The 23,666-nt window shown below is 41.8% G+C and overlaps 2 protein-coding genes across 2 annotated transcripts; one reads left to right on the top strand and one right to left on the bottom strand.

Moving 5' to 3' along the window:
- Window positions 1–920: 920 nt before the first annotated feature.
- On the top strand, window positions 921–8,320 carry LOC106589290 (pyridoxine-5'-phosphate oxidase). The gene is made up of 7 exons (XM_014179068.2): window positions 921–1,205; window positions 3,488–3,612; window positions 3,710–3,809; window positions 4,690–4,743; window positions 4,926–5,054; window positions 7,156–7,226; window positions 7,341–8,320. Exons 1-7 carry the CDS (start codon window positions 1,017–1,019, stop codon window positions 7,504–7,506), a joined length of 834 nt encoding a protein of 277 aa, XP_014034543.1. The 5' UTR covers window positions 921–1,016; the 3' UTR covers window positions 7,507–8,320.
- Window positions 8,321–11,971: 3,651 nt separating this feature from the next.
- On the bottom strand, window positions 11,972–12,265 carry LOC106589289 (proline-rich protein 15-like protein B). The gene has a single exon (XM_045709974.1). It carries the CDS (start codon window positions 12,263–12,265, stop codon window positions 11,972–11,974), a length of 294 nt encoding a protein of 97 aa, XP_045565930.1.
- Between the last annotated feature and the right edge of the window lie 11,401 nt (window positions 12,266–23,666).

The following is a 23,666-nucleotide window of genomic DNA, read 5'->3' as shown; positions in this document are numbered from 1 at the left end:
GTCAAACCTTCCCCTACCCCAGACCAATTGTGCGCTGCCCTATGGGACTCCAGATCACCGCTGGTTGTGATACAGCCCGGGATTGAACCAAGGTCTGTAGAGACACCTCTAGCACTGAGATGCAGTGCCTTTGACTGCTGCGCCACTCAGGAGCCCTACCGTTCTATGCAGGCAATAAAACCTGTTAACTGTGTTGCATGGGATAAAAGTGTTCACTTGTGCATACATTCCAATAATACAGTATATGGTGTTAGTGATACAATACAATCCATCTTTCTGTCAATGTGATTATCTTTGTACAGTGATGGTCTTGGCTCAGGTTTGACATCAAAGAAAGGATGTATATGGTGGTAGTGTACAGAGCATTTTGCACATCAAGCTTTCTGTAATAACCTTCCACCCAAGAGTAAACATGAAGTTGCAATTCGTTTTTTCTCCAGGTGTATTTTTAAAGGCTCTTGTTGCAATGCTCTGCTTGTTACAATGTAGCCATGCACTTGCTAGCCAGGTACTTGCTGCAATGTAACTAGCTTTTTATGTAACTAGCAGGTGTAACTAACTAATGACGGCTAGTTAGGAAGTCATAAGGTGTACACTGTGTACAACCGAGGACATAGACTCGTGCTCCAACAACATGGTTTGACTCGACATGTAGCTGTATTCATTTATTAATGTAATTTTCTCGAAATCTAAAGGAACGACCAAGATTCGAGCAAATGTCTTAATTAGTTGAACATGTTATTTCTCCAACCTCGTGCAAATTACAAACTGACACGTTTTCATTTTCGTAAAAAAAAAAAAAAATGATTTAACGGCCTGTATATGCGTAGTTTGAATATGCGTAGTTCTGCGCATAAGCTTAGCTTGCCACCTATTTCTCCTGGAAAAGCAGTTTCTGCCTCTCTTCATACAGTACTGTTTTTGGTTACAAAAGTCAGCGAACGTTTGCGTAATATTTTACGTGAGACAGTGAACGTGATTACGTCAGTCAGGCTTTGCGTGGTTGTTGTACAAGCATGAGGCGCATACCCAGTTGCAGTACATTAAAGAATATCCGTGAAATAGGTCAATACTTTCATCCCCATGCCTCTTTGACAGCTTGCTGTCGAGCTTTATTTTCTCAGTCCTTTTGCACGAAATCTACGAGTGATTCTACAGCCATGGATCTCAGTGGCATGCGGAAAATATACAAAGGAGAAGAAGAGGTGAGAATAAACAAGAGTTTTTATTTCTGACATTCTTGTTATGGCACAAGCTACCTCACTTACCCTTCTAATTTGGGTTGAATGACCGTAAAGATGTCAATGGTAAATGCAGATACTTGCATATTCCAGCGGCACAACAATGCCCACCCAGTTTGCCCACATTTTATTCTTTTTTTACCTTTATTTAACTAGGCAAGTCAGTTAAGAACAAATTCTTATTTTCAATGACGGCCTAGGAACAGTGGGTTAACTGCCTTGTTCGGGGCAGAACGACTAATTTTGGTGTATTATTTAGCACTGTTTTGGAGTGTAAAGGCCCTGGATGACCCCAGTATGATAGGTCAATTGAATGTACTTTAGTCAAATGTAAAATCTGCTTACAAAGCTGACTTTGCTTACGTGCAACGTCTTGTGATGCAATGAAGGGGCATTTCCCAACAGCTCCACCACTGGCGAAGGGAGCATAACGGCCCTATAATATACACTATATATGCAAAAGTATGTGGACACCCCTTAAAATGAGTGGATTCCGGTATTTCATCCACACCCGTTGCTGACAGGTGTATACAATCGAGCACACAGCCATGCAATCTCCGTAGACAAACAGTGGCAGTAGAATTGCCTTTCTGAAGAGCTCGGTGACTTTCAACGTGGCACCATCATAGGATGTCACCTTTCCCACAAGTCAGTTTGTAAAATGTCTGCCCTGCTAGAGCTGCCCTGTGGTGTTATTGTGAAGTGGAAACGTCTTTGGAGCAACAACGGCATAGCTGCGAAGTGGTAGGCCACACAAGCTCACAGAACTGCTGAAGCGCGTAGCGGGTAAAAATCTTCTGTCCTCGGTTGCAACACTCACTACCGACTTCCAAACTGCTTCTAGAAGCAACGTCAGCACAAGAACTGTTCCTCAGGAGCTTCATGAAATGGGTTTCCATGGCCGAAAAGGCACACAGAAGTCTAAGATCACTATGCGTAATGTCAAGCATTGGCTGGAGTGGTGTAAAGCTTGCTGCCATTGAACTCTGGAGCAGTGGAAACGCGTTCTCTGGAATGATGAATCACGCTTCACCATCTGGCAGTCCGACGGACAAATCTGGGTTTGGCGGATGCCAGGAGAACGCCACATGCCCCAATGCATAGTGCCAACTGTAAAGTTTAGTGGAGGAGGAATAATGTTCTGGGGCTGTTTTTCATGGTTCAGGTCCTTTTAGTTCCAGTGAAGAAAGTTTTAACAATACAGCAAACAATGATATTCTAGACCAGGGTTCCCCAACTGGCAGCCCGCGGCCCGAATTTAGCCCGTTGGTGGTTTTATTTGTCCACCCAAGTTTTCTGAGAAAATAAATAAATACATGTTTTGTTGTTAAACATATTAGACTAAAAACACCAGGAAATCAGCTAAAAATTATTTTACTTTAAAAAATCTGTTCCCAAGTAGTCCCACGCATAATAGAAATGTGACCATATACAAATGTAAGCATGGTTTGAAATCATTCTGTTTTAGTCAAACATTATACTGTATATGTTTGGGCTTCTTGAGGTCAATTTGCCATCTACAAATTATTGTAAATATGTTCCCGGCCCCCCGACCATCACCTCAAGAAAAAATTGGCCTGCGGCTGAATCTAGTTGATGATCCATGTTCTAGACAATTCTGTGCTTCCTACTTTGTGGCAACAATTTGGGGAAGGCCCTTTCAAGTTTCAGCATGACAATGTGCACAAAGCGAGGTCCATACAGAAATGGTTTGTCAAGATCGGTATGGAAGAACTTGACTGGCCTGGACAGAGCCCTGACCTCAACCCCATCTAACTCCTTTGGTATGAATTGGAACACCGACTGCAAGCCAGACCTAATTGCCAAACATCAATGCCCGACCTCACTAATGCTCTTGTGGCTGAATGGGAGCAAGTCCATGCAGCAATGTTCCAACATCTAGTGGAAAGCCTTCCCAGAAGAGTGGAGGCTGTTATAGCAGCAAAGGGGGGACCAACTCCATATTAATTCCCATGATTTTGGAATGAGATGTTCAACAAGCAGCTGTCCACATACTAGAATAGAGAATTGTGTCACCTCTAGTCATAACATCTTTAACATCTACAACGTTATGAAGGTTCACCTCACTGCATACACCCTAGTAATTGGAGTGATATCAGAAATGTATTGAAGATGGCATAATAGACATTGCTCAAAATGTATTTCCTTAAATGTCAAAGTCTGCTTATGTCTTCAATGTAATGTGCATTTTGATGTAAAAGTGTCATTATATTAACATGTCGTAGTGCTTTGAGGAGAATCAGCTCGTGTCTCTGGACCCCATCAAGCAGTTTGGAGATTGGTTTGATCAAGCCACAAAATGTCCTGAAATTGGAGAGCCCAATGCAATGTGCATCGCCACATCCACTAAGTGAGTACCCACATAAGTACTCCATCAAACACAATGCTTGCTTCTTAAGCTCAAATTGTAACACATTTTCTATCAATCTGCTTATTTCTACGTGAAGAGAAGGACGTCCATCTGCTCGTATGGTCTTGTTAAAAGGCTACAGCAATGAAGGCTTCCGCTTCTTTACCAACTACGAGAGCCGGAAAGGTGGAGAGCTGGTTAGTGTCTGCTACTGACTGTCATAAGGCAGGCTTCTTCCTGTCCTCTCAAATGTATGTACTACTAGACTATGCCATACTATTCTTAGGGCTGAGCAGTATACTGTATTTTACAATATACTGATATTGATGCACAGACCGGTTTGGGTTTTTACTTTACCTTCTATAACGGTATTTGAATGTATGGTTTGTTAAATGTGATATGCCGTGTGTAATGTCCATTTTTATAGTTTACACCTTCTACTTGAGTCATCCTTCTCCGCACTCTATATCTATGCCGCTTTCCACACAGACGTAGCCCTGCCCCTTGTCACTCAAGGAGTGCATTTGTTGTTGCTTGACCACGAGACACTTGCGTTCAGTCTGCATGGTCAATCCAGCACATGCAACAATGTTGATGACGACGATGTTATTTCCACTTGTCTTAATTTAAATCCACGAGCGTTCTATAATTACACTATTTGTTTGTGTTACATCTGCAAATAGCTACTTTGTATTTTCTTAGCACGTTTTAGCTAAATCCTGTTAGCCGCTAATGCTAATCGCTTGTTAGCTGGCAGTGTGGAAATTATCTAAAATTAGTGCAGGAAATGTCGAAATTGATGGAAATGTAGGAAATTGTTTTAGGTTGAAGTGAAATTTAACAGTATAAAACAATCAGAATGAAGAAAGAACCATTATAATCATGTAGAATGTATGTGTTGCCACCGTAGCATCACGCATAAAGCAATTGTAGAACTTTTGTTATTCAAAAAAGTTAAATAGTCAAATACCATCAACACTTTAAGAACTACTGTGATATGATATTTTGGCCTTATCACCCAGCCCTACTACTTCTATTTGCCGACTTGACATCAGAATTTTTTCCCCCTTCCGGTAGGAGAGCAACCCTTACGCATGTCTGTGCTTTTACTGGGAGCCCATCAACAGGCAGGTATGTGCTTCATTTTACCTCTTAAAATGTAGCCTACTTGTCAACCCATTGCTTTAATATCTTCAAATATCTTAGATTTTAAAAAACACATTGTGATGTGGTTTTTTAAATTAACTAATGCAGGATGACACTGAATTTGCTGTACAGTAGTTGGCACTACCCTTGAGAATGTGTGTGTGCAGATCCGTATCGAGGGCAATGTGGAGAGAATCCCCTACCAGAGTTCCTGTGACTACTTCCACTCCCGGCCCAAGAGTAGCCAGATCGGGGCCATTGTGAGCAGACAAAGCACTGCCGTCCCTGACAGAAATGTGAGAACCAGTCCATGCTACTCCACTGTATTATTGCCATCCACCATTGAGGGACTTATTCCCTCAAAATTAGGGAAATTAATGAAATATGTTAAATCTGGGCAATTCCAGGTCAGGATAGCCCAAAAATATTTTGGGGTATCGCAGATTGTTCTGCTAATTTTCACATAGAAACTTCATTGGGAGGAAGGATGCTTAACATGTATGACAAACAATTGTTTTGGAAATTATGATGAAATTGGCGATTTTAGGTCCTTTTTAAACCTATACATGCCTCCTGTAAGACCCTATGATCTGTGAACCGTAGATGATCCAGACAACATCTAGGTGTCATTATACTCCTTATAGTGTGCTCTAACATAATGGAGTATCTCTAGATTCAGATTTTTTTTTTTCTCACATGAATCTATTCAACATGAAAAATAATATTTCTAAAGTACCCTTTTTGATTTTGTTCATTTTAAGACGTACTCTACAACTACATACAATTTCCACATTTTTAAGTTATTTTATAAGCATCACCCACACTGCCATGCTATGTTGTCGTCTTAGGTCTCTCTTTATGTAGTGTTGCGCTGTCTCTCTTGTCGTGATGTGTGTTTTGTCCTATATTTTTATTTAAATTATTTTTATTTTTAGTCTCAGCGCCCATTCCCGCAGGAGGCCTTTTGCCTTTTGGTAGGCCATCATTGTAAATAAGAATTTGTTCTTAACTTACTTGTCTAGTTAAATGAATAAAGAATAAATAAACACAGTAAAAAAAAGTGATTTTTGTGAATGTGCAATCCTAAAGGAGGGCTGTGATTGGTAATGACCTATAATATACATGTCTATGTATTACATTTGTCATATCTTCAATGGTACCAGAGAGCCCACTCTGGAATTTGTATGTGTTTGAAGAGGATATTATTCCAAACGATGTATCAAAAAGGGTACTTTTGAGATATTTATGTTGAATAAATGAATGCTAAACATTTTATTTCAGAATCTAGAAATACTCCATATTTGAAAGCACACTATAAAGAAGTATAATGACACCAAGATGTTTTCGTATCATGTATGGTTCACGGATCATAGGGTCTTACAGGAGGCATGTACAGTATACAGTTGAAGTTTACATACACCATAGCCAAATGCGTTAACTCAGTTTTGCACAATTTTTTTTACATTTAATCCTAGTAAAAATTCCCTGTCTTAGGTCAGTTAGGCTCACCACTTTATTTTAAGCATGGGAAATGTCAGAATAATAGCAAAGAGAATGATTTATTTCAGCTTTTATTTGTTTTATTGCATTCCCAGTGGGTCAGATGTTTACGTACACTCGATTAGCATTGCCTTTAAAATGTTTACCTTGGGTCAAATGTTTTGGGTAGCCTTCCACAAGCTTCCCACAATAAGTTAGGTGAATTTTGACCCATTCCTCCTGACAGAGCTGGTCATGTTTGTAGGCCTCCTTACTCGCACACGCTTTTTCAGTTCTGCCCACAAATTTTCTATGGGATTGAGGTCAGGGCTTTGTCATGGCCACTCCAATACCTTGACTTTGTTGTCCTTGAGCCATTTTGTCACAACTTTGGAAGTATGCTTAGGGTCATTGTCCATTTGGAAGACCCATTTGCGACCAAGCTTTAACTTCCTGACTGATGTCTTGAGATGTTGCTTCAATATATCCACATCATTTTCCTTCTCATGATGCCATCTATTTTGTGAAGTGCACCAGTCCCTCCTGCAGCAAAGCACCCCCACAACATGATGCTGAAACCCCCGTGCTTCACGGTTGGGATGGTGTTCTTCGGCTTGCAAGCATCCCCATTTTGTGGAGTGGTTGAAATTTGTGGAGTGGTTGAAAAACGAGTTTTAATGACTCCAACCTAAGTGTATGTAAACTTCCGACTTTAACTGTATGTCTTAAAAGGGCCTAAAATGACCAATTTCATCATAATAAAAAAAAAAAAAGTGATACAAATGTTAAAGCATGTCAAACATCCTTCCTCCCAATGAAATTTCTCTGTGAGACTTGCTAGAATCTGAGATACACAACATATTTTTGGTCTGTCCTGGCGTGGAATCGCCCATTTGACGGTTTTGTTTCACTCTGCAGTACCTGAGACAGAAAAATGTGGAGCTGGAGGAAAAGTACAAGGACACAGATGTCCCAATGCCTGACTATTGGTTAGTATTACTATCAAATCACCAAGAATTCTACATCACTTTGCCATGCCAAACATGTGCAGTAAGTGGTCTTATCATCCAAGCCTGTTCTTATTTTTGCCTGTCTTCCAATAGGGGAGGCTATATCATCAAGCCTTACATGATAGAGTTCTGGCAGGGTCAGACCAACAGGCTACATGACCGTATTGTTTTCACCCGGCTGAAAAATGGAGAGAGTGTTCTAGAAGAGCATCAACATCATGCAGAGGCGGGCTGGGTGTACCAGAGGCTATCCCCTTGACAAGGACGGTTAGGGGAAATGGACTAAAGAGCAGGCTGGAGATTGGGCCTAGCGTACAACTCACTCATGATGTCAACATCATCAATCAAATCACCATCATTTCAATACATTAGGAACAGTTTGATGTTGAATACCTTAGTGCTATATGATGTGTGTCTTATTAAGCCATAATTTTCTGTTCTGATCAATTGGTCTTCGTTTTATACCAAATAAAGGAGACATTTGATGGTTGGTTAGGAGGCCTGATTGTCTATTGTCTCCAAGGCAACAACGGAACATGATTAATGTGATGCAACTATGAACTATACAGTCTGGCACATAACCTGTGACACAAGGTTTTACTAATCTGAATATGCTATACGGAATGCTTTGGATTTTCTGACTCATGAAGTGCAAAGTCTGTCTAGAAGAGTAGTCACTGTTTGGTAATGATTGACAGAAAATCAGCAATGTGTTTCCGCAGGCCTCAACAACCTCTAGAAACTGTACTTGTAAAAAGCACAATCTTCAGTACTGTGTCTGTTATTTAACGTTCGTACATGAGTTCCATTCTATTGGAGCAGGGATAGCCTACATGTTCTGTCTAGCTGCTAATATGTCTTTTAATGGCCCACATCCACAGCAGTTTCTCTGTCATAATGTAATAACGATAGCCTATTAGGCTGAGGTCCCTGTGTTGAATTTGTTATGGATTGATTCCACAGGCAATCCATGTCTGTGAATCAAACTGCCTTTGAAATATAGGTATGTTAAGGTATATTAAGGTGTGTGTATATATACACTGCTCAAAAAAATAAAGGGAACACTAAAATAACACATCCTAGATCTGAATGAATGAAATAATCTTATTAAATACTTTTTTCTTTACATAGTTGAATGTGCTGACAACAAAACCACACAAAAATAATCAATGGGAATCCAATTTATCAACCCATGGAGGTCTGGATTTGGAGTCACACTCAAAATTAAAGTGGAAAACCACACTACAGGCTGATCCAACTTTGATGTAATGTCCTTAAAACAAGTCAAAATGAGGCTCAGTAGTGTGTGTGGCCTCCACGTGCCTGTATGACCTCCCTACAACGCCTGGGCATGCTCCTGATGAGGTGGCGGATGGTCTCCTGAGGGATCTCCTCCCAGACCTGGACTAAAGCATCCACCAACTCCTGGACAGTCTGTGGTGCAACGTGGCGTTGGTGGATGGAGCGAGACATGATGTGCTCAATTGGATTCAGGTCTGGGGAACGGGCGGGCCAGTCCATAGCATCAATGCCTTCCTCTTGCAGAAACTGCTGACACACTCCAGCCACATGAGGTCTAGCATTGTCTTGCATTAGGAGGAACCCAGGGACAACCGCACCGGCATATGGTCTCAAAAGGGGTCTGAGGATCTCATCTCGGTACCTAATGGCAGTCAGGCACATGGAGGGCTGTGCGGCCCCCCAAAGAAATGCCACCCCACACCATGACTGACCCACCGCCAAACCGGTCATGCTGGAGGATGTTGCAGGCAGCAGAACGTTCTCCAAGGCGTCTCCAGACTCTGTCACGTCTGTCACATGTGCTCAGTGTGAACCTGCTTTCATCTGTGAAGAGCACAGGGCGCCAGTGGCGAATTTGCCAATCTTGGTGTTGCATCCTGCATGGTGTTGGGCTGTAAGCACAACCCCCACCTGTGGACGTCGGGCCCTCATACCACCCTCATGGAGTCTGTTTCTGACTGTTTGAGCAGACACATGCACATTTGTGGCCTGCTGGAGGTCATTTTGCAGGGCATTTTGCTCCTCCTTGCACAAAGGCGGAGGTAGCGGTCCTGCTGCTGGGTTGTTGCCCTCCTACGGCCTCTTCCACGTCTCCTGATGTACTGGCCTGTCTCCTGGTAGCGCCTCCATGCTCTGGACACTACGCTGACAGACACAGCAAACCTTCTTGCCACAGCTCGCATTGATGTGCCATCTTGGATGAGCTGCACTACCTGAGCCACTTGTGTGGGTTGTAGACTCCGTCTCATGCTACCACTAGAGTGAAAGCACTGCCAGCATTCAAAAGTGACCAAAACATCAGCCAGGAAGCATAGGAACTGAGAAGTGGTCTGTGGTCACCACCTGCAGAACCACTCCTTTATTGGGGGTGTCTTGCTAATTGCCTATAATTTCCACCTGTTGTCTATTCCATTTGCACAACATCATGTGAAATGTATTGTCAATCAGTGTTGCTTAAGTGGACAGTTTGATTTCACAGAAGTGTGATTGACTTGGAGTTACATTGTGTTGTTTAAGTGTTCCCTTTATTTTTTTGAGCAGTGTATATAGGTACAGTTGAAGTCGGAAGTTTACATACACTTAGGTTGGCGTCATTAAAACTAGTTTTTCAACCTCTCCACAAATGTCTTGTTAACAAACTAGTTTTGGCAAGTCGGTTAGGACATCTACTTTGTGCATGACACAAGTCATTTTTCCAACACTTGTTTACAGGCAGATTATTTCACTTATAATTCCCTGTATCACAATTCCAGTGGGTCAGAAGTTTACATACACTAAGTTGACTGTGCCTTTAAACAGCTTGGAAAATTCCAGAAAATCATGTCAGGGCTTTAGAAGCTTCTGATAGGCTTATTGACATTATTTGAGTCAATTTGAGGTGTACCTGTGGATGTATTTCAAGGCCTACCTTCAAACTCAGTGCTTCTTTGCTTGACATCATGGGAAAATCAAAAGAAATCAATCAAGACCTCAGAAAAATAATTGTAGACCTCCACAAGTTTGGTTCATCCTTGGGAGCAATTTCCAAACGCCTGTACCATGTTCATCTGTACAAACAATAGTACGCAAGTATAAACACCATGGGACCACGCAGCCGTCATACCGCTCAGGAAGGAGATGCGTTCTGTCTCCTAGAGATTAACATACTTTGGTGCGAAAAGTGCAAATCAATCCCAGAACAACAGCAAAGGACCTTGTGAAGATGCTGGAAGAAACAGGTACAAAAGTACCTATATCTACAGTAAAACGAGTCCTATATCGACATAACCTAAAAGGCCGCTCAGCAAGGAAGAAGCCAGTGCTCCAAAACCACCATAAAAAAGCCAGACTACGGTTTGCAACTGCACATGGAGACAAAGATCGTACTTTTTGGAGAAATGTCCTCTGGTCTGATGAAACAAAAATAGAACTGTTTGGCCATAATGACCATTGTTATTTTTGGAGGAAAAAGGGGGAGGCTTGCAAGCCAAAGAACACCATCCCAACCGTGAAGCACGGGGGTGGCAGCATCATGTTGTGGGGGTGCTTTGCTGTAGAAGGGACTGGTGCACTTCACAAAATAGATGGCATCATGAGGGAAGAAAATTATCTCAATATATTGAAGCAACATCTCAAGACATCAGTCAGGAATTTAAAGCTTGGTTGCAAATGGGTCTTCCAAATGGACAATGACCCTAAGCATACTTCCAAAGTTGTGGCAAAATGGCTTAAGGACAACAAAGTCAAGGTATTGGAGTGGTCATCACAAAGCCCTGACCACAATCCCATAGAAAATTTGTGGGCAGAACTGAAAAAGCGTGTGCAAGCAAGGAGGCCTACAAACATGAATCAGTTACACCAGCTCTGTCAGGAGGAATGGGCCAAAATTCACCCAATTTATTGTGGGAAGCTTGTGGAAGGCTACCTGAAACGTTTGACCCAAGTTAAACAATTGAAAGGCTATGCTACCAAATGATAATTGAGTGTATGTAAACTTCTGACCCACTGGGAATGTGATGAAAGAAATAAAATCTGAAATAAATCATTCTCTACTATTATTCTGACATTTCACATTCTTAAACTAAAGTGGTGATCCTAACTGACCTAAAACAGGGATTTTTTTACTAGGATTAAATGTCAGGAATTGTGAAAAACTGAGTTTAAATGTATTTGGCTAAGGTGTATGTAAACTTCCCACTTCAACTGTATATTAAGATTAAAAGAGCTGATGTGAGAACAGTAGTGCCAAGGTAATTCTGTGTAACATGTATATGTATAACAAACATCTATAACAAACAAACCTTTAAAGCTAAACGTATTTTTCATAATTTCATTTAATTTAACATATATTCACTCCAGATTACTGGTCATAAGCCCTTGTTCAGACACAGGCAACATATTTGTTGCCATAGTCTTGAAAGGCTTGAAAAGTGCAATGCTCACAGGAATTAACTGTTGAAGGTGCTTTGCTATCCACACAAAGATACCACACATTCTACTATGTCTGTGCATCAAGAACCTTGAACAGTATTGTTTATATGGGTGTGAGTTAGAATTTAGATGGTAACAGTATTATCGGTGTGCTTGAGTGTGGTGTCCACCTCGGGAGTGTATATATATGTTTTGTGCGAATAAGATTGCTGCGTTTTTGTGAATGGTGTGGCTGTTTGTTGTTCATAGGTATTGATATACACTTGCCTGTGTATGTTATTTCTCTGCCCTGTTCAGTTATTTCTAAGACCATGTTCAGGGGACAACGTAGGGTTCTCAGCCAGTGTGGCACGGATCTTCTTGAAGCGACCAGAGTGGGACACCTTAACATGGCTTCCTTTAGTGGCCGACTTATAAACTATCTTCTCCAATCTGGCACTGAACTGGTTGTCTGTGGGGATCTGAGAGCTGTTGGAATGCTTCATATTCCCAGTGTTATTGCCATACTCTGGGGGGATCTTGTACAGAACCTTGACCTCAGACTTCTTGTGTGAGAAGGTCAGCTTCCACCAGCCAGGGTCAGCCATGGCACAGACAGAGACTGGGGGGGTGTGCAGACCTAGGGAGGGAAAGGCACCCGGTTTTGTCAATCAGTAATATGGGTCTTTGTGACAGTTGCACAGCAAGAGGATTCAAGTTCAAGAGACAAAGGCAGGGGGGATTCTTGAGACAATGCTGACATGTTTCTTGTAGTTGTTTGGCAGACTAAAGTGAAAATTATCCGGACCTTAAAGCTGCAAAATGTAACTTTTTGGGTGGCAAATTCACATAGAAATATTAGTTATAGATCTGTCATTCTCATTGAAAGCAAGTTTAAGAAGCGGTAGATCTGTTCTATGTGCGCTATTTGTATGATTCCGATTCTTAAGTTTCGTTTTTGCGACCTTTACTTTTGCTTTTGTTCAGAAGCTTCAAACATCTGAAAATGCAGTATTTGGGGTTATTTAAAATATATTTCACAGCAGTTTCGATGGTACAATGATTCTCTAAACTGCTTGTTTCGTCACATAAACTGAAATTTGGCAAAATATTTAAATAAATATTTAAATAAAATAGCATTAGCTGATGATGATCAACTTTTATCCTAATGGTCCAATGCAGCTGTTTTTACCTCAATATCAAATAATTTCTGGGTTACAATTATGTACCTTACTGGGATTGTGGGAGGGGAAAACTGAAAACTGGCTGTTATTGGCAGAGATTTGGAACCAGGGGTTGGAACCGGAACAGAACTGAAAACCGGGAAAGGTTCAGGGGACAGAACCGAAAACTGGGAACAAAAGTAATCTATACTGTTCCGGATCAGAACCATTATTTTAAAAGCATGGGAACCGGTTAATTACTTTTAGCTAGCTAGCTCTGGTCCAACATGAAGCCAACTCTCTGAAGTTCAAAGACGTTCAAAGTTCCTTCATAGAAGCCGCTCCTCCATAGGTATAGTTCTGTGGGCCTATTTCAGATAATGCATGTCAAACAACAAGATGCCCAGTGCTTCAAGCCAAACCGTCTGCTCCACCCTCTCTCGCGCTCTCCAACACCCGCAACATTTGTCGCATCTCGCATCCTACACTTGTCTGTCCAATGCATGTAAATAGCTTGCACACTCCACTGCTCTATCCGCACTGATTGGTGAAGTAATTTAATGTCGAGCTAATTGTAAAAAAAAAAAAAATACAAATCTGAAGTTTAAAAAGGAACAGAAAGGAACAATAAAAAAATATGTTTTTCGGTTCGAACCCGTTCAGAGCTTTATTTTGCTAGTCAGAACAGTGGAACGGAACAAAAAATATATATGATTCTGTTCAGAACGAAACGATTGGAAAATAATTTCGGTTCCAACCCTGTTTGGAAGTCTCTTTGTTATTGGTCTATTAACTAATTTTCCACCTGGTGATGTCACCAGGCAGGCCAAAACTCCATCCAACTAAAACAGGCAGACATTTCAGGCAGTCTTTTCAAACAGCTTTTACACTACCCCATAGTGTGGAAATATATACAAAACATCAGGGAAATCTCGTTTTTGACTGCACGGGCCTTCGAGTTAAGTATGTCAGTCAACCTGGAGAAAGTGCTTGAAGGAAATTGCTTGTTAGAGGCTTTCATCCATCCATCATTGCTAGATCAAACAAGGATTGGGTGATTGTAGTGGTCTGGGTGTAGCTGGTGCAGAGGAGTCAGGCGCAGGACAGCAGAGATGAGTAACACAAGTAACTTTACTCAAATATTCCAATAACATGTCGTAATACCGAACCCACAATAACAGACCGAACATACATAAAACAATCACGCACAAAAACCATGGGGAAAACAGAGGGTTAAATAATGAACATGTAATTGGGGGATTGAAACCAGGTGTGTAAAACAAAGACAAAACAAATGGAAAATGAAAAGTTGATCGGCGATGGCTAGAAGGACGGTGACGTCGACCGCCGCCCGAACAAGGAGAGGGACTGACTTCGGTGGAAGTCGTGACAATGATACACAAAGTTCGGCTGGATGTCACATTATATATCGATTTTTAAGGCCATTTTCAAGGGATGACAATGTTCATATACATTTACATTTTAGTAATTTATCAGGTGCTCTTATCCAGAGTGACTTACAGGAGCAATTAGGGTAATGTGCCTCGCTCAAGGGCACATCGACAGACTTTTTTCCTAATAATATAAATATAAATAAATGTTGCTCAAATGTCCTGGAACTCTCAACAAAACAGAGTGGATTATCACACATAAACACTTAGACTATGGAATGGATGCATAAATAGTGACTTTTCATACAGCAATTGAGTCATTCCACAAAATAATGCCTTTTGCGTTCCTTTGATATTTTAAGTAGAAATGATGCACCAATATTGAATTTTAAAAGCATGTTACATTAAATAAAGTGCCCTTTAATATAAAACACATGGATAATTCAATAAATCAAATTTATTTTAGCAATAAAGACTTGCTAAAGGGCCAAAATTCAGCATTTTGACATGTCCCTAAGTGTACCCCTGTGACTTCTAGGAAGATTTTAACCCACTTAACCCCTACATTTCTCCAAGTTCTCACCATCATTGTAAAGCCCTAGTTATTTTGTTGCTTTGACGAAGTCATTTCTGAAGATTATAATTTATTTCATGTGATTAGTGATTCATTTACATCCCTCATTTTAAGTTCAGTTACATGAATATGGTGAAACTATTCCTTTCTAAATATTTTTTTCAAAGGTAACATTGAACATCTAATAGTCAAATCATACTGTAAAAGCAGGTGAGCTGCTCTTTTCTGACATTTTCTGGTGTTTTGTGCTGAAAAACTGAGCGGGTTGAGCATAAAACATCAACCCTGTTGCCCATACAGTGCCTTCGGAAAGTATTCAGACCCCTTGACTTTTTCAACATTTTGTTACGTGACAGCCTTATTCTAAAATTGATTCAATATTTTTTTCCCCCTCATCAATCTACACACAGTACCACATAATGACAAAGGAAAAACAGGTTTTTATAAATGTTTGCTAATAGTTATGTGAATAGTTATGCACACTCAAGTTTTCCGGATTTCTTTTGTCTTATTTTCTTGTTTGTTTCACAAGAAAAAATATTTTTATCTTCAAAGTGGTTGGCATGTTGTGTAAATCAAATGATACAAACCCCCCCAAAATCCATTTTAATTCCAGGTTGTAAGGCAACAAAATAGGTAAAATGCCAAAGGGGTGAATACTTTTGCAAGCCACTGTAATTTGAGGTCCTCAGAGTTCAACGAACACTCAAACTGGACCGTTTTATCTCAATCTCTTCATTCAAAGACTCAATCATGGACACTTACTGACAGTTGTGGCTGCTTTGCGTGATGTATTGTTGTCTCTACCTTCTTGCCCTTTGTGCTGTTGTCTGTGCCCAATAATGTTTGTACCCTGTTTTGTGCTGCTACCATCTTGTGCTGCTGCCATGTTGTGTTGCTACCATGTTGTTGTCATGTTGTGTTGCTACCATGGTGTGTTGTCATGTGTTGCTGCCTTGCTATGTTGTTGTCTTAGGTCTTTCTTTATGTAGTGTTGTGTTGTCTCTCTTGTCGTGATGTGTGTCCTGTATTTATATTTAATTTTTAATCCCAGCCCCCGTCCCCGCAGGAGGTCGTCATTGTAAATAAGAATTTGTACTTAACTGACTTGCCTAGTTAAATAAAGGTTCAATAAAATAACATTTAAAGTATGTGGGGAAGCTATGTGAGCTGTCCATCCCAGGACCCCTGTCTGCCCAGTGTGAGAGGTCTGACAAGGAGGAGGCCAGCTGGATTTGTCTCCTGAATCAATGTTGGGGGTGACTGAAGCCAAGTGGGTGACTGAAGCCTGCTTGATTGAAGCGGGGTACATGGGTCCCCCTCCTCTCCTGCTCCCCTCCCCATCAATCTCTTTAGTTGGTTGCGTTTCCTAAAGCCTAAGTAGTTCGCTTAGGGTGTTACTTTGTATTGTTTTTTTTAAAGCATTCAGACTGGAGATGAGTGTTACAAATTGTACGAATCAATGGGTCCTGCACACTGTAGGGCGGCTGGGCGCCTATATTTGGCTTATTACTCTACTCATTTTTTTTATGTGGAAATATGTCTCACCATTATTTTTTACTCTTTTATTTCTCATGAGTGTTCATGTTGATCAATATTTTGGCTATGCTGGCCTATTGTAAATTCTCAAATAAATGTCTGATCAATACATACAATTCCTATTAATGCAGAGGCACCAATAGATTGTACAGTACACTTATTGTATGTGTGTTTTCATGTACATGTCTATGATTCTAAGGTGACTCAGGCTTTGCTAATTATTGTGAATAAGTGAATTGTATTCTGTAATTACACTGAACAAAAATATAAATACAACATGTAAAGTGTTGGTCCCATGTTTCATGAGCTGAAAAAAAAGATCCCAGACATTTTCCATATGCACAAAAAGATTATTTCTCTTAAATTTTGTGCAAAAAATATTTTACATCCCTGTTAGTGAGCAGTTCTCCTTTGCCAAGATAATCCATCCACCTGACCTAAACAGCATGATCATTACACAGGTGCACCTTGTGCTGGGGACAATAAAAGGCCACTCTAAAATGTGCAGTTTTGTCACAGATGTCTCATGTTTTGAGGGAGTGTGCAATTGGAATGCTGACTGCAGGAATGTCCACTAGAGCTGTAGCCAGATAATTGAATGTTCATTTCATAAGCCTCCTCCAACGTTGTTTTAGAGAATTTGTCAGTACGTCCAACCGGCCTCAAAACCACATGCCACGTGTATTACATAGAGTGGGTAAGCGGTTTGCTGATGTCAATATTGTGAACAGAGTGCCCCATGGTGGCAGTGGGGTTATGGTATGGGCATAAATAAACTATGGACAACAAACACAGTTGCATTTTATCTATGGCAATTAGAATGCACAGAGATACCGTGACGAGATGCTGAGGCCCATTGTCGTGCCATTTATCCACCATCATCCCCTCATATTTCAGCATGATAATACACGGCCCCAATTCCCAAGGATTTGTACACAATTCCTGGAAGCTGAAAATGTCCCAGTTCTTCCATGGCCTGCATACTCATTAGACATGTCATCCATTGAGCATGTTTGGGATACTCTGGATAGACGTGAACGACAGCGTGTTCCAGTTTCCTCCAATATCCAGAAACTTCGCACAGTCATTGAAGAGGAGTGGGACAACATTCCACAGGCTACAATCAATGTGTCGTGCTGCATGAGTCAAATGGTGATCACACCAGATACTGACTGGCACCTAGAAGAGCAGGTATTCCAGGACAGAGTGGGATGCCGGTTGGGCGTGATGTAGGGAGCAGAATGGGGGAAACACAATAATGTTAGTAGACATGAGGAAGGTTGTTACATTTGTGACAGCAGCAATCAATTGCACAGACAAATTACAATCAAAGACTAAGAAGATACAAATCATCAACAGAGCAGGCAGTGAGGTATCTCGGGATCACAGGACTGAAGTGGGATAATGTACAGGATGACCGCTATAAGATTTAGAATCAGTCCAGTCAGGAATCAAGTGTTGGATCTTTTTCATAATGGTGTTAATCCTTCAATGGAATGCCAGAAGTTTGATGGCTGATGGGCAAGAGTTCAAACAGTTTATTGATGAGTTACCAGCCAAACCTGATGCTTAAACCTACTCCAGAATGTGTATTACAAGGTCATGTTGCAGCACGTAGAGATAGGGTGGCAGGGGGAGGAGGGGGCTGTGCTACCTTTATAAAGCGGGGGATCCCGTATAGGCACGTGGGAGAGGGAGTTGAACAGGAGTATGTAGTAATATTGGTGTGGTATGGAGAGGGGAATATGGTAATAGTGAACTTTTACAACTCGTGTAAGAGACTAGATTTGATGGCCCTTGGGAATGTAGAAGGTCAAGATAGGAGACGGGTAATGTGGTGTGGGGATTTGAATGCTCATAGTATGCTCTGAGGAGGGTTAATGACTGATGTAAATGGACAAGTGGACCTTACTTTGATCTCAAGTCCAATGGCAGGCAGATGTAGTTGGAAGGTTTTGGACGAATCTAGACGGGGTAGTGATCACTATCCTGTCATGTGTACTGTAGGATTGAGGGTGGAAGATTCAGTAGGAAATGGATTGAGGAGATGGATATTTGGGAGAGCGGAGTAGGGTACGTTTCAGGAGTTGAAACCTGAATCAGGTTGATCTCAATTCAGATATAGAAACAGTGAATGATGGAGTTAGAGGAGCAATAGTAGAGGCCGCAAGGCAGGTGATTCCTATGGGTACAGGGGGAGAAAGAGCAAGGCAGGTGATTCCTATGGGTACAGGGGGAGAAAGAGCAAGGCAGGTGATTCCTATGAGTACAGGGGGAGAAAGAGCAAGGCAGGTGATTCTTATGGGTACAGGGGGGAGAAAGAGTAATGCAGTTCCCTGGTGGACTGAAGTCTGGAGAGAAGCAGTGAAGTGTAGGAACAGGGCATTCAGAATGTAGAAAAGGTCCCATAATTACCAGCACCGGATTCAGTATAAACAAGCACAAGCACATTAGGACAGCTAATAGGTAGTATAGGCGCCGGTTTTGTGGAAACATAGGCAGGACCACTCCTGTGGGAGAGGTATGGGGGATGATTAAGAGGATGAGTGGGGTCAGACAAGATTGGGATCTCACTGTGCTGAAAAATGGGGAGATTGTTGCAGTGAGAGATATGGAGAAGGCAGGGATGTTAGCCCAGGCATTTGTGAAGGTGCACAGCTCAAATAATCTGACAGAAGAGTGATAGCGTGGGAGAGAGAGTGTCAGAGGAGAACATCCAGGGGTCCTGGATCAGAGAGAGATGGCGGGGGATACATTGAATGCCCCTTTTACGTTGGTTAAGATGAAGAGAGCATTAGCTAATGCTTCAGTAATATCCCCTGGGAAGGATGAGATAGATTTGTTACATCATGATGGCTCATCTCAGTGACACTGCAATGGAGAAAGTATTGAGCCTTTACAATAAGGTGTGGCAGAAAGGGACCCTACAAGTCCTTAAAGCTATAGGCCGATAGCGTTGACATTTCATGTATGTAAATGGGGAGATTGTTGCGTTCGTCCTGATGATATCGGAAAAAAGCTGACATACTTTCTGGAGAGTAGAGGGCGAATGTCACCAGATCACAGTGTGCTCAAGAAAGGCAGGGGAACGATGGATCCCGTACTGTGCCTTGAGTCAGTCATATGGAAGGCATAGGCAAATGAAGTGGTGGTGGCCATTTTCCTTCGATGTAGAGAAGGGTTAGGGTGTGAAAGGAAGGCCTACTTATCAAGCTGGATAACATGAGGGTTGGAAGGGTTTTTAACTGGATAAAGGATTTTTTTTGGGGGGGGGCGATCAATACAAGTGAGGGTGGGGAGCTCTATGTCAGAAAGCTACAAGGTAGATAATGGTATCCCCCAGGGAAGTGTCATAAGTCCTTTGTTGTTCTCCATTATGATTGATGATGAAATCGCCCAGGTGAGCCCTGATATTTGGAGGTCATTGTTTGCAGATGATGGGGCACTGTGAAATGTTACCCATACAGCCAGAAGAGTTCAAGAAGCAATTAGTGAAGTTGAGCAGTGGTCCCTGAGGTTGGGCTTCAAGTTTTCAGTTGAGAAAACACAGACTGTTTTTTTCTAGAGGGAAGGTTGGGAAGGAAATATACTTGAAGTTGAATGGAAGGAATCTGGAGAGGGTGGGAGGGTTTAGCTTCCTGTGGGTCTGGTTTGACACTCGGATGACATGGGCGGAGCATATTAAGAGGTCAAAGGAAAGAAAATACTGAATGTGTTGCATTGCAGGAATGGGGTGGGGGGCAGATAGAATGGCGTTGAATATTATATATATAGAACTCTTAAGGTCATCACTGGATTATGGAAGTATAACATATGGCTCAGCAGATCAAACATCTTTAAAAAAGCTAGATGTAATCCAGTCCCAAGCCCTAAGAATATGTTGTAGAGATGTTCGATCGGGTTCAAGTCCGGGCTCTGGCTGGGCCACTCAAGGACATTCAGAGACTTGTCCCAAAGCCACTCCTGCATTGTCTTGGCTACGTGCTTAGGGTCGTTGCCCTGTTGGAAGGCAAACCTTCACCCCAGTATGAGGTCCTGAACGCTCTGGATCAGGTTTCATCAAGGATCTCTCTGTACTTTGCTACGTTCATCTTTCCCTTGATCCTGACTAGTCTCCCAGTACCTGCCGCTGAAAAACATCCCCATAGCATGATGCTGCCACCACCATGCTTCACCGTAGTGATGGTGCTAGGTTTCCTCCAGATGTGACGCATGGCATTCAGGCCAAAGAGTTAAATCTTGGCTTCATCAGACCAAAGAATCTTGTTTCTCATGATCTGAGAGTCCTTTAAGTGTGTTTTGGCAAACTCCAAGCGGGCTGTCACGTGCCTTTTACTGAGGAGTGGCTTCCATTTGGCCACTCTACCATGAAGTACTGATTGGTGGAGTGCTACAGAGATGGTTGTCCTTCTGGAAGGTTCTCCCATCTCCACAGAGAAACTCTGGAGCTCTGTCAGAGTGACCATCGGGTTCTTGGTCACCTCCCTGGCCAAGGCCCTTCTCCCCTGATTGCTCAGTTTGGCTGGGTGGCCATCTTTGTGGTTCCTAATTTCTTCCATTTAAGAATGATGGAGGTCAATGTGTTCTTGGGGACCTTCAGTGCTGAAAACATTTTTTGGCACCATTCCCTAGATCTGTGCCTCGACACAATCCTGTCTCGGAGCTCTAAGGACAATTCCTCTGACCTCATGGCTTGGTTTTTGCTCTGACATGCACTGTCAACTGTGGGACCTTATATATACAGGTGTGTGCCTTTCCAAATCATGTCCAACCAATTGCATTTACCACAAGTGAACTCCAATCAAGTTGTAGAAACATCTCAAGGATGATCAATGGAAACAGGATGCACTGAAACTCAATTTCGAGTCTCATGGCAAAAGTTCTGAATACCAATGCAAATAAGGTACAGTGGCAAGAAAAAGTATGTGAACCCTTTGGAATAACTTGGTTTTCTGCATAAATTGGTATTTAAATTTGATCTGACCTTCATCTAAGTCACAACAATTGACACACACAGTGTGCTTAAACTAATAACACACAAAATATTGTATTTTTCTTTTCTATATTGAATACATCATTTAAACATTCACAGTAAAGGTTGGGGAAATTATGTGAAGCCCTAGGCTAATTGGAGTCAGGAGTCAGAAAATCTGGAGTCCAATCAATGAGATGAGATTGGAAATGTTGGTTGGAGTTGCCCTGCCCTATACAAAACACTCACAAAATTTGAGTTTGCTATTCACAAGAAGCATTGCTTGATGTGAACCATGCCTCGAACAAAAGAGATCTCAGAAGACCTAAGATTAGGAATTGTTGACTTGCATAAAGCTGGAAAGGGCTTCAAAAGTATCTTTTAAAGCCTTGATGTTCATCAGTCCACGGTAAGACAAATTGTCTACAAATGGAGAAAGTTCATGACTGTTGCTACTCTCCCTAGGACTGGTCGTCCTGCAAAGATGACTGCAAGAGCACAGCGCAGAATGTTCAATGAGGTTAATTATTTTTAAGAAGAATCCTAGAGTGTCAGCTAAAGACTTACAGAAATCTCTGGAACATGCTAACATCTCTGTTGGTGAGTCTACGATACGTAAAACACTAAACAAGAATGGTGTTCATGGGAGGACACCACGGAAGAAGCCACTGCTGTCCAAAAAAACCATTGCTGCACGTCTAAAGTTTGCAAAAGAGCACCTGGATGTTCCACAGCGCTACTGGCAACATATTCTGTGGACAGATTAAACTACAGTTGAGTTGTTTGGAAGGAACACACAACACTATGTGTGGAGAAAAAAAGTCTCAGCACACCAACATCAAAACCTCATCCCAACTGTAAAGTATGGTGGAGGGAGCATCATTGTTTGGGTCTGCTTTGCTGCCTCAGGGCCTGGACAGCTTGCTATCATCGACGGAAAAATTAATTCCCAAGTTTATCAAGACTTTTTGTAGGAGAATGTAAGGCTATCTGTCTGCCAATTGAAGCTCAACAGCAGTTAGGTGATGCAACAGGACAACGACCCAAAACACAGAAGTAAATCAACAACAGAATGGCTTCAACAGAAGACAATACACCTTCTGTAGTGGCCCAGTCAGTGGCATGACCTCAAGAGAGCAGTTCACACCAGACATCACAAGAATATTGCTGAACTGAAAACAGTTTTGTAAAGAGGAATGGTCCAAAATTCCTCCTGATTGTTGTGCAGGTCTGATCCGCAACTACAGAAAACATTTGGTTGAAGTTATTGCTTCCAAAGGAGGGTCAACCAGTTATTAAATCCAAGGGTTCACATACTTTTTCCACCCTGCACTGTGAATGTTTACATGATGTGTTCAATAAAGACATGAAAACATATAATTGTTTTTGTGTTATTAGTTTAAGCACACAGTGTTTGTCTATTGTTGTGACTTAGGTGAAGGTCAGATCAAATTTAAATACCAATTTATGCAGAACTCCAGGTAATTCCAAAGGATTCACATACTTTTTCTTGCCACTGTATATCTAAAAAATTTACTTGTACCTTTTTTCTCCCTAATTTCATGGTATCCAATTGGTAGTTACAGTTTTGTGTCATCGCTGCAACTCCCCTACGGACTCGGAAGAGGCGATATTTGAGAGCCATGCGTCCTCCGAAACATGACCCTGCCAAGTCGCACTGCTTCTTGACACACTGCTCGCTTAACCTGGAAGCCAGCCGCACCAATGTGTCTGAGGAAACACAGTCCAACTGATGACTGGAGTCAGCTTGCAGGTGCCCGGCCCACCACAAGGAGACGCTAGAGCCCGATGAGACAATCCCGGCCGACCAAACCCTCGCCTAACCCGGACCTAGGTGGGCCAATTGTGCGCCACCTCTTGCGTCTCTCGGTCAAACCAAATCCAAACTGGCCTCCTTTGTGGGGCGTTTTGCTGCACCAGGACAACCCACAGTTGAGCTCAGCTCAATGCTGATTGGCTAATTCTTTTAGAATTTTTTTATCAAGGGAGGCCAAATGCTTGCTGGCATCAATCAATCAAATGCTACGGCGGCAACATGTTATACTCTTTTGGTCCAGAGAGCATCAGATACATGGGCTATACATATTGAGACAGAGGGCCTCTGTTTCCCACACTCTGATTATTTCTCCAGTGAGATTCAGCCACTTGGGAAAATTATGAAAACACCGAGAGAGACAAAATATTATTTGTAATTTTTTTATTGGTGAAATATTTGCGGAAGCCTGGCTTCCCTTGGCATCCATGAATACATGCCACTGCTCCTGGGTTTTTTCTATCAAGGCTCCAAGGCTTCTGCACAGCTCTCCACAAGCTATTGAGTGATCCACCAAAAAATTGCTAAACATTTAA

Source organism: Salmo salar, chromosome ssa28 (genome assembly GCF_905237065.1).
Source record: "Salmo salar chromosome ssa28, Ssal_v3.1, whole genome shotgun sequence".
Classification (NCBI taxonomy): domain Eukaryota; kingdom Metazoa; phylum Chordata; class Actinopteri; order Salmoniformes; family Salmonidae; genus Salmo; species Salmo salar.
This window is presented reverse-complemented; position numbering and strand designations above follow the sequence as displayed.

Coding starts and splice junctions, on each gene's coding strand:
- LOC106589290 (XM_014179068.2), top strand. CDS start 1,017: ATGAGGCGCATACCCAGTTGCAGTACATTAAAGAATATCCGTGAAATA. Junction 1,206..3,487: donor TATACAAAGGAGAAGAAGAG/GTGAGAATAAAC, acceptor AACATGTCGTAG/TGCTTTGAGGAGAATCAGCT. Junction 7,227..7,340: donor GTCCCAATGCCTGACTATTG/GTTAGTATTACT, acceptor GTCTTCCAATAG/GGGAGGCTATATCATCAAGC.
- LOC106589289 (XM_045709974.1), bottom strand. CDS start 12,265: ATGGCTGACCCTGGCTGGTGGAAGCTGACCTTCTCACACAAGAAGTCT.